Source organism: Salvelinus namaycush, chromosome 9 (genome assembly GCF_016432855.1).
Source record: "Salvelinus namaycush isolate Seneca chromosome 9, SaNama_1.0, whole genome shotgun sequence".
In the NCBI taxonomy this organism is placed as follows: domain Eukaryota; kingdom Metazoa; phylum Chordata; class Actinopteri; order Salmoniformes; family Salmonidae; genus Salvelinus; species Salvelinus namaycush.
The window spans coordinates 15,099,019-15,116,630 of NC_052315.1; the positions used below are offsets into that span (position 1 = coordinate 15,099,019).

General features: G+C 42.8%; 1 protein-coding gene across 1 annotated transcript; it reads left to right on the plus strand.

Annotated features, from left to right (window-relative positions):
- The first annotated feature begins 1,644 nt into the window (after positions 1-1,644).
- Positions 1,645-17,136, plus strand: LOC120053559 (interleukin-6 receptor subunit beta-like). The gene is made up of 16 exons (XM_039000690.1): positions 1,645-1,708; positions 3,020-3,143; positions 5,310-5,482; positions 5,936-6,013; positions 6,190-6,263; positions 6,372-6,399; positions 6,592-6,714; positions 7,009-7,088; positions 7,214-7,442; positions 7,567-7,731; positions 7,871-7,969; positions 8,076-8,234; positions 15,426-15,584; positions 15,826-15,898; positions 16,048-16,123; positions 16,822-17,136. Exons 1-16 carry the CDS (start codon positions 1,645-1,647, stop codon positions 17,134-17,136), a joined length of 2,019 nt encoding a protein of 672 aa, XP_038856618.1.
- Positions 17,137-17,612: the final 476 nt, after the last annotated feature.

The following is a 17,612-nucleotide window of genomic DNA, read 5'->3' on the forward strand; positions in this document are numbered from 1 at the left end:
CCTCGTCCGAGGAGGAGGATTACGACGACCGTTACAATATGGACCTTTTTAGGATATGAAAAAGGATTTTATCTAACAAAACGACACTGGGACCCTTTGGATGATAAATCAGAGTAAGATTTAAAAATGTAAGTTCACATTTCATCTTCAGAGGTGAATTTATCAAACCTATCGCGGTGAAAAAAGTGTTTTGTTGTTAGGAGCTCTCCTCAAACAGTAGCATGGCATTTTTTTCAGCAGTAATAGCTACTCTAAATTGGACAGTGCAGTTACATTAACAAGAATTTAAGCTTTCAGCCGATATAAGACACTTATATGTACCGACATTTGTTGTTTCTCTAAAATCTGCGATCGTGACACAAGGCGCTGCATGATTTACAACTGGCCCGTTGACGGGACACCGATCCCTAAGAAGTTTTAATCACGCCATACCTCAAAAATGTACCTATTCCACCTGATATTAAATGTGTGTTATATTTCCATACGCAAATTGCCCTTAAAGAGGAACTCCACTCCAGGTCTATCGTCAGCCATGGTGCTCCTCACCAGAAGTATTACTTATTAGTTATTTTTTGCATTTTATTTGCTGTACAATGCTTTAGCCAACACAATAAAAAAAGACAATTCACACAAATGTAAGATGTTACAGAGTTTCATTCCCATCCTTCTACTTATTCAGAGCCAGCGGGGTTGATTCTTGAATGGATGTAAAGTCAGTGTAATGTGATTGTTGGATGTTGCTGTGTCTTTGATACACTGTGGTTCTCTAAACTTTGAGAACCATGGCTTGTAAATGTGTTAGAGTACATTATGTTTGTATGTTATTTCAAGTTGTCTATATTGACTTCAACTACATTTCAAGTAATGACGTTATTTCACCTAGAGTTCAACCTGTCTGACATTACGTTATTTCAGCCTGTTAGTAATGACATTTACTAAAGTTTGTGAAATATGCTGAATTTATTAATGTAAAGTTCTTTAAATTAAAGCAATGGTAAAGAAATGCATTCATTTCAGGGAAACTGAAAATGGGAATCCAATTTGAGGATGTAAGAGAGGATAAGTTTCAATCTTTAGCCTCAAAATTGACCTCACCTTCAGCTGATTCCCAGAAAGACCTCACAAAGTGGCTTCATTCAGATTGGTTGAGCAAACCATTGTAAAGAACTGCTTCTAAACCTCTGTGATGAGTGATGCTTTCGATATGAAAGTGTCCATCAAAGCCTGAGTTGGTTGTTTCAGGAGCCGTGTGAAAATAGATGATGCTTTTGTGTGGGAAGGTATGTTATTTTCAGTCACCCCAGATCGCAGTGGCCAACATCCTCTCTGTAACAATACGTCAATGTGGCACCTTAATCCCCCAACAGTCAGAACAGTCCCCTCCCCCAACATTGTGGTTTGTGGTTGAGAGGCCGCTTGCTCTGCCTTTTTACCTGAGAAAGAACGAGAGTATGCTGACATTTCTCTCCCCACAGTTTAATTTACAAGAAGAGTAACTGAAACAGGTTTGAGGACGTCTGCATGGAACAGTGTTAACAGTCCAGCAAACCCAAGTCTCCTTGGCTATACGCAGACGGATCAACCCTGGATAACCACCTGTTTGGACACTTTACACACTAACTCCCTCAAGGGGTTGCTGAGGTGATGGAGGCAAAGGAACACTGGTTCCTGCCAGGGTTTCTGGTTCTTGCTATGGTAATAGCTCAAGGTACGATTGTATTTCTCTCTACTCAGCGGCTTTCAGTGGCTCTTGGCTCAGCATCAGTTCTGTTCAGCTTATCTCTGTAGTGATACCCTTGTCATACTGCCAAAACCATAAGAGAACGCTAAGACGCATTTACTGTGATCAAGGTGTGACAATGCGGAAGCTTTTGGTTAGCTTGTGACAGCGCTGCTACTGTAAATGATCTGTACAGAACTACAGATGAAATATGTGTAGAATTTATTTCACACTGATAGTTACAATTATATTTCTATCTAATTTTTGAAATACTAATTTGGGGATGCTTATGCAAAGTAACATCTAATATGATATAATAATTAATAGCATATTCCACTCATAATATACAGTGCCCTCCATAATTATTGGGACTGAAGCATTTTTTCTTCTTTTGGGTCTTTACGTCAAAAGTTTGGATTTGAAATCAAACAATGACTGAGGTTAAAGTACAGACAGTAAGCTTTAATTTGAGGGTATTTTCATCCATATCGTGGGAACCGTTAAGAAATTACAGAACTTTTTGTACATAGTCTGTGACTCTACAAACCTGTTGGATGCATTTGCTGTTTGTTTTGGTTGTGTTTCAGATAATTTGGTGCCCAATAGAAATGAATGGTAAATAATGTATTGTGTCATTTTGGAGTCACTTTTATTGTAAATAAGAATAGAATATGTTTCTAAACACTTCTACATTAATGTGGATTTTACCATGATTACCTATAGTCCTGAATGAATCATAAATAATGAGGAGTGAGAAAATTACAGACGCACAAATATCATATCTCACCATTTCAATAACGGGAGGTTAGCATTTTGGGAGGTATGATATTTGTGCGTTTAACGTTCTCACTCATCATTACTCACGATTCATTCAGGACTATCTGTAATCATGGTAGAAGTGTAGAAGTGTTTAGCAACATATTCTATTCTTATTTACAAGAAAAAGTGACTCCAAAATGAAACATTATTTACCATTAATTTCTATTGGGGGTCTATGTACAAAAAGTTCTGTAATTTCTAAACGGTTCACACGATATCGATCAAAATACCCTCAAATTAAAGCTGACAATCTGCACTTTAACCTCAGTCATTGTATAATTTCAAATACAAAGTGCTGAAATACAGACCCAAAAATAACAAAACATGCTTCACTGTCCCAATAATTACGGAGGGGATATTCAGTTTAACTCGACACTCTCTGGAGAGAGAAAATAAGTTGAATACATACTACTGAAAAGGACAGCAACTCATATCATTTTTCTCTTCATTTAAACACTCTTTTTACATTTCTTAATAAAGGGACAACTAGTAAATATCTTTCTCGTCCTCAATGCTACAAGAAAACTGAAAAAGCTACCACCTATACATGTGAATGGACGAAGTCTGGGCCTATGCAAAATGCCACCTATGAGCTTTTTTACAAGTAAGTTAACTAGCTATGCATGTTTGTGCACTTTCCATAAGTTACACAGACAGAGACCTCAAACTCAGAGTGTTATTAGTATGCCTCCATGAACTTGGCAGGATCCAGTTTGCTATTACAGTGCATTCGAAAAGTATTCAGACCCCTTGACTTTTTCCACATTTTGTTACATTACAGCCTTATTCTAAAATGTATTAAATCATTTTTGTCCTCACCAATCTACACACAATACCCTATGATGACAAAGTGAAAAATGTTTTTTTTTAAATGTAAGCAAATTTATAAAAAATAAAAAAAACAGAAATACCTTATTTATATAAGTATTCAGACCCTTTGCTATGAGACTCGAAATTGAGCTCAGGTGCATCCTGTTTTCATTGATCATCCTTGAGATGTTTCTACAACTTGGAGTCCACCTATGGTAAATTCAATTGATTAGACATGATTTGGAAAGGCACACACCTGTCTATATAAAAGGTCCCACAATTGATAGTGCATGTCAGAGCAAAAACCAAGCCATGAGGTCGAAGGAATTCTCCATGCAGGATTTTGTCGACGCACAGGTCTGGGGAAGGGTACCAAAAAATGTCTGCAGCATTGAAGGTCCCCAAGAATACAGTGGCCTCCATCATTCTTAAATGGAAGAAGTTTGGAACCACCAAGACTCTTCCTAGAGCTGGCCGCCCGGCCAAACTGAACAATTGGGGAGAAGGGTCTTAGTCAGGGAGTTGACCAAGAACCAAATGATCAATCGGACAGAGCTCCAGAGTTCCTCTGTGGAGATTGGAAAACCTTCCAGAAGGACAACTCTGCAGCACTCTACTAATCAGGCCTTTATGGTAGAGTGGCCAGGCGGAAGCCACTTCTCAGTAAAAGGCACATGACTGCTCACTTGGAGTTTGCCAAAAAGGGACCTAAAGGACTCTCAGACCATGAGAAACAAGATGTTCTGGTGTGATGAAACCAAGATTGAACTATTTGGCCTGTATGCCAAGCATCACATCTGGAGGTGACGCATGGTGGTGGCAGCATCATGCTGTGTGGATGTTTTTCAGTGGCAGGGACTGGGAAACTAGTTAGGATCGAGGAAAAGATGAACGGAGCAAAGTAGAGAGAGATCCTTGATGAAAACCTGCTCAGGACCTCAGACTGGGGTGAAGGTTCACCTTCCAACAGGACAACAACCCTAAGCATACAGCTAAGACAACGTAGGAGTGGCTTTGGGACAAGTCTCTGAATGTCCTTGAGTGGCCCAGCCAGAGCCCGTACTTGAACATCTCTGGAGATACCTGAACATAGCTGTGAAGCAACACTCTCCATCCAACCTGAGAGAGCTTGAGAGTATCTGCAGTGAAGAATGGGAGAAACTCCCTAAATACAGGTGTGCCAAGCTTGTAGCATCATACCCAAGAAGATTTGATGCTGTAATCGCTGCCAAAGGTGCTCCAACAAAGTACTGTGATATTTTAGTTTTTTATTTATACATTTCTAAAAACCTGTTTTTGCTTTGTCATTATGGGGTGTTGTGCGTAGATTGATAAAAAATAACAATTTAATCAATTTTAGAATAAGGCTGTAGCGTAACAACATGTAGAAAAAGTCTAGGGGTCTGAATACTTCCCGATTGCACTGTATGTGAGAGACCTCTGACTTAGCATAAAGTAACTATGACAACAAGTGTTGTGAAATGTGAGTGTGTGTGCACGTTATGTGGACTGGTAGATAAAGCTAGGCTGACAGTGTGAAGACAGTTAATCCTCAAGCACAAGGCACAATAAACTGTAGTAGATCCCCAATCAATAAACTATTATTCCTTTTCTGTTTCTGAAATGCATATATTATTATTTGACCCTGCTGGTCATCTATGAATGTTTGAACATCTTGGCCATGTACTGTTATAATCTCCACCCAGTACAGCCAGAAGAGGACTGGCCACCCCTCAGAGCCTGGTTTCTTCCTAGGTTCCTGCCATTCTAGGGAGTTTTTCCTAGCTACCGTGCTTCTACATCTGCATTGCTTGCTGTTTAGGGTTTTAGGCTGGGTTTCTGTATAACACTTTGTGAAATCGGCTGATGTAAAAAGGGCTTTATTAATACATTTAATTGATTTTATATATCTGTTTAGTGTGTGTGTACCAAATGTTGCTGTCATCCTTAATGTTTTCAGGCGCTCCAATTCTGCTGAAAATAAAAAATCATTGGGCAAAAATCAGCAGAGCTATATCTTTGTGAATGACGATAAAGTGCTCGAAAAAGTGCCCGTGGATCTATGGGTGGTTGCTTATATAGGCAACTGGAGCTGCCAGTCACACAGTACCTCTGTTCGACTTAATGAAAGTGGTAAAAAAAACTTTTTTTATTCACGAGATTCTGTTTTTCCTATGTAAAATACAGGCTAAGTAATACAAAATGCAGACACAGTCAAAACATTAAAAAAAAACTCAAAACATGTCTTCCAGATAGCCTTTGGTGCCTGATTGACTTTCCTACCCCCCATGTCTTTCCAGTAGCCCTATGTGATCTGTCCTGTTTCGTCTGGTCCTTTTAATTGCACTATTGATTGATGCACTTGATTTTATGATTTGATGTACTGCACTAGATTCTATGTAGGCCTACTTTTAATGTAAGATGTCATTGAGTGTCCTGAAAGGCATCTGCCAAGTAAAAAGTATTATTATTATTATTATTAAGAATCCACAAAGGACTTCACATGAATAACCATGGTATGATTTTAATCCCAAGAGTCATGTTGTAATCCTTGTTAAGGTATAACGTTTTGTTATTTCCCTGCAGTTAAGTATGAAGCGCCCCAAAATATGTCTATGTCAAGATCCTCAAGTAATCTTACCCTCAGCTGGGTTAACAAGGAAGGTAATAAAGGCCGTGCTCAAAGTGAACATTTTCCAAGATTCAAGAGTTTATAAGATATCAGATGGTATGATGTGTTACATTTCAAGTAACACCAGAGAAAATAGGCTAGAAGTCAAATAAAAATGTAGTCGTAAAAAAATGCAAACAATTCTGAAAGGACACTTTTGTCATAGAAGTGAAAAATCACATGCCGGAAGATGTTGTATTAGAGGTCAAGTTCAGAAGATTAGAGAAAACCTCCGGGATATGGGTGAGACCTCTTCTTTTCCTTGCAACAATGCTTCCATTCATTGTTTCCTTACTTTCTGATGATTAGTATTTTGCCTTAATTAATTAAAAATGTTCTCTGTTGTTCTAGAACACAACTGAAACACAAGTCAAACAAGGTGAGCTACTTTCAGTTTCACTTTAAGCTCTTTTGAGAAATAAGCAGCCCTTTCTGGCATATCCCAAATGCAGTAGAGCGACAACACCTCATTGTAATGTTCGTTTGGGTCTGAATAAAATTCAGCCTGAGTGTTCAAACAGTGCAAAACTATCACTAGAGTGAGACTGTAAACCTGTGTTTGTCTGTACAGCCATGGTCACTCTGGAGAATCTCCAGAACCAATACATGTACCAACTGCAGGTCAGACAAAAGTCCAAGCATGTCAAATGTCCCCTGTGGAGCGACTGGACTCCAATATTGGACGTTCCCACTGGTGAGAAATTGATATTTTAATGTAACACTCTTTGCAGCCGCCTACAGTCCAACTCATCAGGTTTAAGGGCAATACTATTTGAAATCAGTCAATTCTGTTCTTACATATATAGGCCTACTGCAGTAGATGATGATTGGAAATAATGTCCAGTTCTTCAATTCATGAATTTCATTCATGAATTTCAATTTCATTTCATTGAAAAATTGTCTGAATTTTGAATTGACTGACTCTGCCCCAAGATAGAGACATTTTCCTGGCTTACCATTTCTGGTTGTAATTGTAATTTTGTTGCAGAAATCCAAAATCCCACAGAGGTTAAGTGGACAGTGGAGGATTTTAACAATGGTACCCGACTACTCAAGCTGACTTGGGGTGTAAGTTACAGAATGTTACACAGCGTTGAAAATTAATCAACATTCTAGAATCTGCTGATTACGATTAGGCTCAATTTGTGTTTTAAACAGTTGCATAACTTAATTTGTACCCCTGTGTCTTCCAGACACCACCTTATCCAGTCTCTGTGGGACAGGTGAAATATAACCTCTCTCTCCATATTTGGCCTTGCCAACTAAAGCGAAAGAACCACACCAATATCACTACCACTGAGTTCAGTGTTTATGTGACTTACTCTGCTGTCAGTGGTTACATTTTTTCCTTTAATAAGGTGGGAAAGTCATCGCAGACTCATATCCTTGTCCCAGCAAAACATCTTACATATCCCAGGAAGTGTAAGTATGTGTGTGCGTTTGTGTGTGTGTGCAAGTTTGTGTGCGAGTTTGTGTGCGCGTTTGTGCTTTTGCTTAATTTATTTCTACACTTAAATCAACATTTTGTTATTTCATTTCCAATTAGCTTGGCCTGATGACAAACTCATCCCACGCAATTATACCCCTCGCCTTAAAAATTCCTGTCTGGAATGGTACAAGCTAACAGACGGAGAAACACAACCAGCCAAAGTGAATATATCAAAGATTATGAATGGAACAGTGGAGGAAACACTCAAATCTATCAGACAAAGTAAGGGGGAACTTCACGAAAAGTATATATTTTTTATGAATAAGAAATGTCTGTATTCGTCTTACTGTGATATACCAAGATATACAGTTGGTACAGTATATCTCTTGAACTGAAGATAATGTCTGGTTTTGATTTTTAGAGATGGACGACTATGTACGTTACTTTTACCTCGTTCACAAACAAACTGATGGAAAGCCACAAACAACAGAAATGCGTCTCATGTATAAAAAAGAGGGTGGTAAGCAAAGCTCATAAAAAATCTGACTGTCACAGCAATGCTAGATGATGTAGTTCTTTACTACAAAATACTGTATACAGTATTTAACAGGAATATCTTTTTTCAGCAGCTAGTAAGGCACCTGAGAATTTAACTGTTAATGTAATAACCAACTCTGCAAAGCTGCATTGGAAACCTATTCCTGTGCAAGACCAGCAAGGCTTCCTTACACACTACGAAGTCTGCTACACAAGAAGCCAAAATGATGGGGCGATTGAAATAAAAAGTAAAGTTATCCTCCTAACTAGATGAGTTAATGCTCTGTGGTGAACATGTGTAATTGTGTAATTAATTAATTATAATACTATTTACAGCACCAGTCAAAAGTTTGGACACATCTACTCATTCAAGGTTTTCTCTTTATTTTTTAAATTGTAGAATAATAGTGAGGACATCAAAACTATGAAATAACACATATGGAATCATGTAGTAAACAAAAAAAGTTTTAAACAAATTAAAATATATGTTGTATTTTAGATTCTTCAAATTCCAGCTCTTACACAGCCTGGAGGTATGTTGGGTCATTGTCCTGTTGAAAAATAAATGATAGTCCCACTAAGTGCAAATCAGATGGGATGGCGTATCGCTGCAGACTGCTGTGGTAGCCATGCTGGTTAAGTGTGCCTTGAATTCTAAATACATCACTGACAGTGTCACCAGCAAAGCACCCCCATACCATCACACCTCCTCCTCTATGTTTCACGGTGGGAACTACACATGCGGAGATCATCCGTTCACCTACTCTGCGTCTCACAAAGACACGGCAGTTTGAACCAAAAATCTCAAATTTGGACTCATCAGACCAAAGGACAGATTTCCACCGGTCTAATGTCCATGGCTCGTGTTCCTTGGCCCAAACAAGTCTCTTCTTATTATTGGTGTCCTTTAATAGTGGTTTCTTTGCAACAATTCAACCATGAAGGCCTGATTCACGCAGTCTCCTCTGAACAGTTGATGTTGAGATGTGTCTGCTACTTGAACTCTGTGAAGCATTTTTTTGGGCTGCAATCTGAGGTGCAGTTAACTCTACTGAATTTATCCACTGCAGCAGCGGTAACTCTGGCTCTTCCTCATGAGAGACAGTTTCATCATAGCGCTTGTTGGTTTTTGTGACTGCACTTGAAGAAACGTTCAAAGTTCTTGACATTTTCCAGATTGACTGACCTTCATGTCTCAAAGTAATGATGGACTGTCATTTCTCTTTGCTTATTTGAGCAATTCTTGCCATAATATGGACTTGGTCTTTTACCAAATAGGGCTATCTTCTGTATACCACCCTTACCTTGTCAAAACACAACTGATTGGCTCAAACGCATTAAGAAGGAAAGATATTCCACAAATTGTCACGCTCTGACCTTAGAGACCCTTTTTATGTCTCCATTTGGTTTGGTCAGGGTGTGATTTGGGGTGGGTATTCTATGTTCTTTAGTTCTATTATTTGTATTATTTGTTATTTGTTTCTATGTTTTGGCCGGGTAGGGTTCTCAAACAGGGACAGCTGTCTATCGTTGTCTCTGATTGAGAACCATACTTAGGTACCCCTTTTTCCCACCTGTCTTTGTGGGAGGTTGACTTTGTTAGTGGCACTATAGCCCTCGGAAGCTTCACAGTTGTTTATTTTGTTTCTTGTTTTGTTGGCGACATTAAAATAAAAGAGAATGTACGCTTACCACGCTGCACTTTGGTCCACTTCTTTTGATGGCCGTGACAGAACCTCCCACCACAAAAGGACCAAGCAGCGTGGTAAGGGGGACTCATGGACTTGGGAGGAAATCCTGGACGGTGAAGGACCCTGGAGGCAGGCTGGGGAATATCGTCGTCCCAAGGAGGAGCTGGAGGCAGCAAAGGCGGAATGGCATCGTTATGAGGGAACATGGCTAGCAAGGAAGCCCGAGAGGCAGCCCCCAAAAAATGTTTTGGGGGGCACACGAGGAGGTTGGCTGAGTCAGGTTGGAGACCTGAGCCAACTCCTCGTGCTTACCGTGGCGAGCGTCATACTGGTCAGGCACCGTGTTATGCGGTGGAGCGCACGGTGTCTCCAGTGCGCGTTCACAGCCCGGTGCGATACATCCCAGCTCCCCGCATCTGCCGGGCTAGGGTGAGCATCCAGCCAGGACGGGTTGTGCCAGCCCTGCTTTCCAGACCTCCAGTGCGCCTCCTCGGCCCAGTATATCCTGTGCTGGCTCTGCGCACTGTGTCTCCGGTACGTCTGCACAGCCCAGTGCGTCCTGTGCCAGCGCCCCGCATTTGCAGGGTGAAGATAACCACCCAGCCAGGACGGGTTGTGCAGGCTCTAAGCTCGAGACCTCCAGTGCGCCTCCACGGCCCAGTGTATCCGGTGCCTCTGCCAAAGACAAGGCCTCCTGTATGTCTCTCCAGCCTGGTGAGTCCTGTGCCTGCGCCCAGAACTAAGCCTCCTGTATGTCTCCCCAGCCTGGTGAGGCCTGTGGCAGCTCCACGTACCAGACTGCCCATACATCAAATCAAATCAAATTTTATTTGTCACATACACATGGTTAGCAGATGTTAATGCGAGTGTAGCGAAATGCTTGTGCTTCTAGTTCCGACAATGCAGTAATAACCAACAAGTAATCTAACCTAACAATTCCACAACTACTACCTTATACACACAAGTGTAAAGGGATAAAGAATATGTACATAAAGATATATGAATGAGTGATGGTACAGAACAGCATAGGCAAGATGCAGTAGATGGTATAGAGTACAGTATATACATATGAGATGAGTAATGTAGGGTATGTAAACATAAAGTGGCATAGTTTAAAGTGGCTAGTGATACATGTATTACATAGAGATGGCAAGATGCAGTAGATGATATAGAGTACAGTATATACATATACATATGAGATGAGTAATGTAGGGTATGTAAACATTATATTAAGTGGCATTGTTTAAAGTGGCTAGTGGTACATTTTTACATAATTTCCATCAATTCCCATTATTAAAGTGGCTGGAGTTGAGTCAGTATGTTGCCAGCGGCTACTAAATGTTAGTGGTGGCTGTTTAACAGTCTGATGGCCTTGAGATAGAAGCTGTTTTTCAGTCTCTCGGTCCCTGCTTTGATGCACCTGTACTGACCTCGCCTTCTGGATGATAGCGGGGTGAACAGGCAGTGGCTTGGGTGGTTGTTGTCCTTGATGATCTTTATGGCCTTCCTGTGACATCGGGTGGTGTAGGTGTCCTGGAGGGCAAGTAGTTTGCCCCCGGTGATGCGTTGTGCAGACCTCACTACCCTCTGGAGAGCCTTACGGTTGTGGGCGGAGCAGTTGCCGTACCAGGCGGTGATACAGCCCGACAGGATGCTCTCGATTGTGCATCTGTAGAAGTTTGTGAGTGCTTTTGGTAACAAGCCGAATTTCTTCAGCCTCCTGAGGTTGAAGAGGCGCTGCTGCGCCTTCTTCACAACGCTGTCTGTGTGGGTGGACCAATTCAGTTTGTCCGTGATGTGTACACCGAGGAACTTAAAACTTTCCATCTTCTCCACTACTGACCCGTCGATGTGGATAGGGGGGTGCTCCCTTTGCTGTTTCCTGAAGTCCACAATCATCTCCTTTGTTTTGTTGACGTTGAGTGTGAGGTTATTTTCCTGACACCACACTCCGAGGGCCCTCACCTCCTCCCTGTAGGCCGTCTCGTCGTTGTTGGTAATCAAGCCTACCACTGTAGTGTCATCCGCAAACTTGATGATTGAGTTGGAGGCGTGCATGGCCACGCAGTCGTGGGTGAACAGGGAGTACAGGAGAGGGCTCAGAACGCACCCTTGTGGGGCCCCAGTGTTGAGGATCAGCGGGGTGGAGATGTTGTTACCTACCCTCACCACCTGGGGGCGGCCCGTCAGGAAGTCCAGGACCCAGTTGCACAGGGCGGGGTTGAGACCCAGGGTCTCGAGCTTGATGACGAGTTTGGAGGGTACTATGGTGTTAAATGCTGAGCTGTAGTCGATGAACAGCATTCTCACATAGGTATTCCTCTTGTCCAGATGGGTTAGGGCAGTGTGCAGTGTGGTTGCGATTGCGTCGTCTGTGGACCTATTGGGTCGGTAAGCAAATTGGAGTGGGTCTAGGGTGTCCGGTAGGGTGGAGGTGATATGGTCCATGACTAGTAAAGCACTTCATGATGACGGAAGTGAGTGCTACGGGGCGGTAGTCGTTTAGCTCAGTTACCTTAGCTTTCTTGGGAACAGGAACAATGGTTGCCCTCTTGAAGCATGTGGGAACAGCAGACTGGGATAAGGATTGATTGAATATGTCCGTAAACTCACCAACCAGCTGGTCTGCGCATGCTCTGAGGACGCGGCTGGGAATGCCGTCTCGGCCTGCAGCCTTGCGAGGGTTAACACGTTTAAATGTTTTACTCACCTCGGCTGCAGTGAAGGAGAGTCCGCAGGTTTTGGTAGCGGGCCGTGTCAGTGGCACTGTATTGTCCTCAAAGCGAGCAAAAAAGTTATTAAGCCTGTCTGGGAGCAAGACATCCTGGTCCGCGACGGGGCTGGTTTTCTTTTTGTAATCCGTGATTGACTGTAGACCCTGCCACATACCTCTTGTGTCTGAGCTGTTGAATTGCGACTCTACTTTGTCTCTATACTGGGACTTAGCTTGTTTGATTGCCTTGCGGAGAGAATAGCTACACTGTTTGTATTCGGTCATGTTTCCAGTCACCTTGCTCTGGTTAAAAGCAGTGGTTCGCGCTTTCAGTTTCACGCGAATGCTGCCGTCAATCCACGGTTTCTGGTTTGGGAATGTTTTAATCGTTGTTGTGGGTACGACATCGTCAATGCACTTTCTAATGAACTCGCTCACCGAATCAGCATATTCGTCAATGTTGTTGTTGGACGCAATGCGGAACATATTCCAATCTGCGTGATCGAAGCAGTCTTGAAGCGTGGAATCAGATTGGTCGGACCAGCGTTGAACAGACCTGAGCGAGGGAGCTTGTTGTTTTAGTTTCTGTTTGTAGGCTGGAAGCAACAAAATGGAGTCGTGGTCAGCTTTTCCGAAAGGAGGGCGGGGGAGGGCCTTATATGCGTCGCGGAAGTTAGTATAACAATGATCCAAGGTTACCAGCCCTGGTAGCACAATCGATATGCTGATAGAATTTAGGGAGTTTTGTTTTCAGATTGGCCTTGTTAAAATCCCCAGCTACGATGAATGCAGCCTCAGGGTGTGTGGTTTCCAGTTTACAAAGAGTCAGATAAAGTTCGTTCAGGGCCATCGTTGTGTCTGCTTGGGGGGGAATATATACGGCTGTGATTATAATCGAAGAGAATTCCCTTGGTAGATAATGCGGTCGACATTTGATTGTGAGGAATTCTAGATCAGGTGAACAGAATGACTTGAGTTCCTGTATGTTGTTATGATCACACCACGTCTCGTTAATCATAAGGCATACCCCCCCGCCCCTCTTCTTACCAGAAAGATGTATGTTTCTGTCGGCGCGATGCGTGAAGAAACCAGCTGGCTGCACCGACTCCGTTAGCGTCTCTTGAGTTAGCCATGTTTCCGTGAAGCAGAGAACGTTACAATCTCTGATGTCTCTCTGGAATGTTACCCTTGCTCGGATTTCATCAACCTTATTGTCAAGAGACTGGACATTGGCGAGTAGTATGCTAGGGAGTGGAGCGCGATGTGCCCGTCTCCGAAGCCTGACCAGGAGACCGCTACGTTTGCCCCTTTTACGGCGTCGCATAGGGTCGCCGGCTGGGATCAGATCCATTGTATTGGGTGGAAGGCAAAACACTGGATCCGTTTCGGGAAAGTCATATTCCTGGTTGGAACGATGGTGAGTTGACGTTGCTCTTATATTCAGTAGTTCCTCCCGACTGTATGTAATGAAACCTAAGATTACCTGGGGTACCAATGTAAGGAATAACACATAAAAAAACAAAATACTGCATATTTTCCAAGGAACGCGAAGCGAGGCGGCCATCTTGGTCATCACTCCAGTGATGATCCATGGCAAGAAGCCTCCAGTGATGATCCATGGCACAAAGCCTCCAGTGATGATCCATGGCACGAAGCCTCCAGTGATGATCCATGGCACGAAGCCTCCAGTGATGATCCATGGCACGAAGCCTCCAGTGATGATCCATGGCACGAAGCCTCCAGTGATGATCCATGGCACGAAGCCTCCAGTGATGATCCATGGCACGAAGCCTCTAGCGAGGAGTCATGGCACGAAGCCTCCAGCGACGGCCTCCAGTCCGGAGCCTCCAGCGACGGTCTCCAGTCCGGAGCCTCCAGCGACGAGGGTGCCCAGTCCGGGGCCCGCGACGAGGGTGCCCAGTCCGGGGCCCGCGACGAGGGTGCCCAGTCCGGGGCCCGCGACGAGGGTGCCCAGTCCGGGGCCCGCGACGAGGGTGCCCAGTCCGGGGCCCGCGACGAGGGTGCCCAGTCCGGGGCCCGCGACGAGGGTACCCAGTCCGGGGCCCGCAGCGAGGGTGCCCAGTCCGGGGCCCGCAGCGAGGGTGCCCAGTCCGGGGCCCGCAGCGAGGGTGCCCAGTCCGGGGCCCGCAGCGAGGGTGCCCAGTCCGGGGCCCGCAGCGAGGGTGCCCAGTCCGGGGCCCGCAGCGAGGGTGCCCAGTCCGGGGTCGGCGACGAGGGTCCCCGCACCAGAGGTGCCACCAAGGTGGGGTGAGCCAGTGGTGGAGCGGAGTCTGCGTCCCGCACCTGAGCCACCACCGCGGATAGATGCCCACCCAGGGGTACTGTCACGCCCTGACCTTAGAGAGCCTTTTTATGTCTCTATTTGGTTTGGTCAGGGTGTGATTTGGGGTGGGTATTCTATGTTCTTTAGTTCTATTATTTGTATTTCTATCTTTTGGCCGGGTAGGGTTCTCAAACAGGGACAGCTGTCTATCGTTGTCTCTGATTGAGAACCATACTTAGGTATCCCTTTTTCCCACCTGTCTTTGTGGGAGGTTGACTTTGTTAGTGGCACTATAGCCCTCGGAAGCTTCACGGTCGTTTATTTTGTTTCTTGTTTTGTTGGCGACATTAAAATAAAAGAGAATATACGCTCACCACGCTGCACTTTGGTGCACTTCTTTCGACGGCCGTGACACAAATTAACTTTTAACAAGGCACACCTGTTATTTGAAATGCATTTGAGCTGACTACCTCATGAAGCTGATTGAGAGAATGCCAAGAGTGTGCAAAGCTGTCATCAAGGCAAAGGGTGGCTCCTTTGAATAATCTTAAATATAAAATATATTTTGATTTGTTTAACACTTTTTTGTTGGTTACTACATGATTCCATATGTGTTATTTCATAGTTCATGTCTTCACTATTATTCTACAATGTAGAAAATAGTAAAACATAAAGAAAAACCCTTGAATGAGTAGGTTTGTCCAGACTTTTGACTTATGAATATTAATATCATATTTCTGTCTCTTATCAGAGTGTCACAACATTTCAGCATCAAAAACAGAGTACCTTATTCAAAACCTGACACCTAAGTCCGTATACAATATCTATCTTGCTGGAGCAACAGCTGCAGGCTCAGGACCAAATATATCTATACATATCTTCACAAAGCTTCAACCCAAGTCCATTAATGGTATGAATCAGGAAAGTACTAGACCAGAGAACAATCAAAACGTTCTAACTATTTTGAAATTGAGAGTACATACATACATGTTATGATTATTTAATTTTTTTCCAGTCGCGATTTTTACTATTCAAATGATTGACATGTGGATGCTGCTTGGATTATGTGTTCATACAGACTCAAGATGCTTAACACTAACAACTCACCAACAGAAAATAATACAATGATCTTCTTTATCTTCTCCAATAAGGTTGGATGATAGCTGGCATAATTGTTTTAATTGCAATATTAATAACAATATGCTTATTTATCATCATCAAGAGGTGAGCTGATGTAAAAAATATATATAACACATCTTCAGGACTAGCAAGAAAACCTGGTCTATCCGGGATGAATATTGTTCATTTTATAAAAACATCAAGATTTCACACATCATACTAAACAGCATCTTAACCTTTATTCTAATTCTCAGACATAAAAGCAAGATCTTCCCACCAATACCACGTCCTATGGTCGCAGAGTCCAATAACTATCGAGTGAGTACTCAGGTAGGATCCAATTAACAATTTACATATTTAGGATTGTGTTCTGACTTTTCTGTGCAGAACTCCACATTTTCCATAAATATAAAAAAGTTTGGACTGTGCTAGTGTCAGAATACATGCATCACATTATTGATACAAAACAGAATTTAAAGTACACTTATTACATGCTTTGTTCTTTTCCATAAAATCTAAAATTATAGAGTAATGCTATAGCCACGATTGATGCAAAAAGTAGTGCAATGACTCGAGCCCTGTCAAACTGTCACCATAAAAGGTAGGGTTAGTGATTACGACCATAGTTGTGCTTATGTCTATGTGAATTGGTGGGAGGAAAGCACCTGCTGAGCAAGCAAAGCACAATCTGAGGAGAAACTGCCTTCTGCACTCAGTCGCCACAAACTTTCCATGCATTCAACAAACAATATTGCACCCCAAAATGTATTTAACAGCTGGTATAGAAACAAATGTGAATGAGGTAAACTTTCTTACGTAACAGTTTAAATAATGCCTAACTGGTGCGTTATACTTGGAAAGCGTAACTAACTTGAACCTTTGTCCAAGTCATGTATTGATACTGTTATCATTGAGACATTTGCCTGACTGTTCGAGTCCCTTCGAACCTGTGCAGCCAGAGTTCTAGTGAACTCGGGGCATCTCAAGTCAGGATTTGGTCTTGAATTGGAATCACTTGGTCTCAACAGGACATGTATGAGATTAAGGAAGAGGTGCATGAGCTGCAGCTACATGACAAGAGCAGCAAAGATCCCAACCCTGAGGAAGCCCCTCTCCTGGAGGTGTGTGAAGACTCGAACGAGAAGAGCCTTGGAGACTCCAGCACACCAGATGGAGTCAGTGACCCACTGACCTCTAATTTTAGGGGCCAGGTGTTAAGTCTAGAAACCGCCGATCCAAGCCAAAGAGAGATTGACTGTGAAGTCACCATGCTGATGTATAGGAACGGTCTGGTCTTTGATATGAAGGCAGACTCCACCGAGGATGTCGGGACGCCACTGTAGACATCACTGCGGTAGCACTTACTTAAAGACTGTAATTAAAATGCATTATGGTGCATTATAAGACTTGTCATAACTTAAGCATATAAGACCCCCTTAACATGGTGTATTGTAGTTTCCTATTGATCCTGAGTAAATAACAGCCATTTTGAGTCAGTTGAGAAACATGACATAATATAATTAAGCAATAAGGCTCGAGGGGATGTGGTATATGGCCAATACCATGGCTAAGATCTGTTCTTAGGCATAACGTAGCAGCCTTAGCCATGGTACATTGGCCATATACCACAAACCCCTGAGGTGCCTTATTGCTATTATAAACTGGTTACTAAGATAATTAGAACAGTAAACAAGTAATTTTGTGTCATACCCGTGGTTTTCAGCCAATCAGCATTCAGGGCTCGAATGACCAGGTTTATAATAATCCTTATAATAACACATTATAAAAGGTTCATACATGTTCATAACAACTTATAAAG

Excerpts from the sequence above, each read along its gene's own strand:
- LOC120053559 (XM_039000690.1), top strand. The coding sequence starts at position 1,645 with ATGGAGGCAAAGGAACACTGGTTCCTGCCAGGGTTTCTGGTTCTTGCT. Across the intron at positions 5,483-5,935 it reads TGTTCGACTTAATGAAAGTG|TTAAGTATGAAGCGCCCCAA; the intron begins GTAAAAAAAACT and ends ATTTCCCTGCAG. Across the intron at positions 7,732-7,870 it reads ACTCAAATCTATCAGACAAA|AGATGGACGACTATGTACGT; the intron begins GTAAGGGGGAAC and ends TTTGATTTTTAG.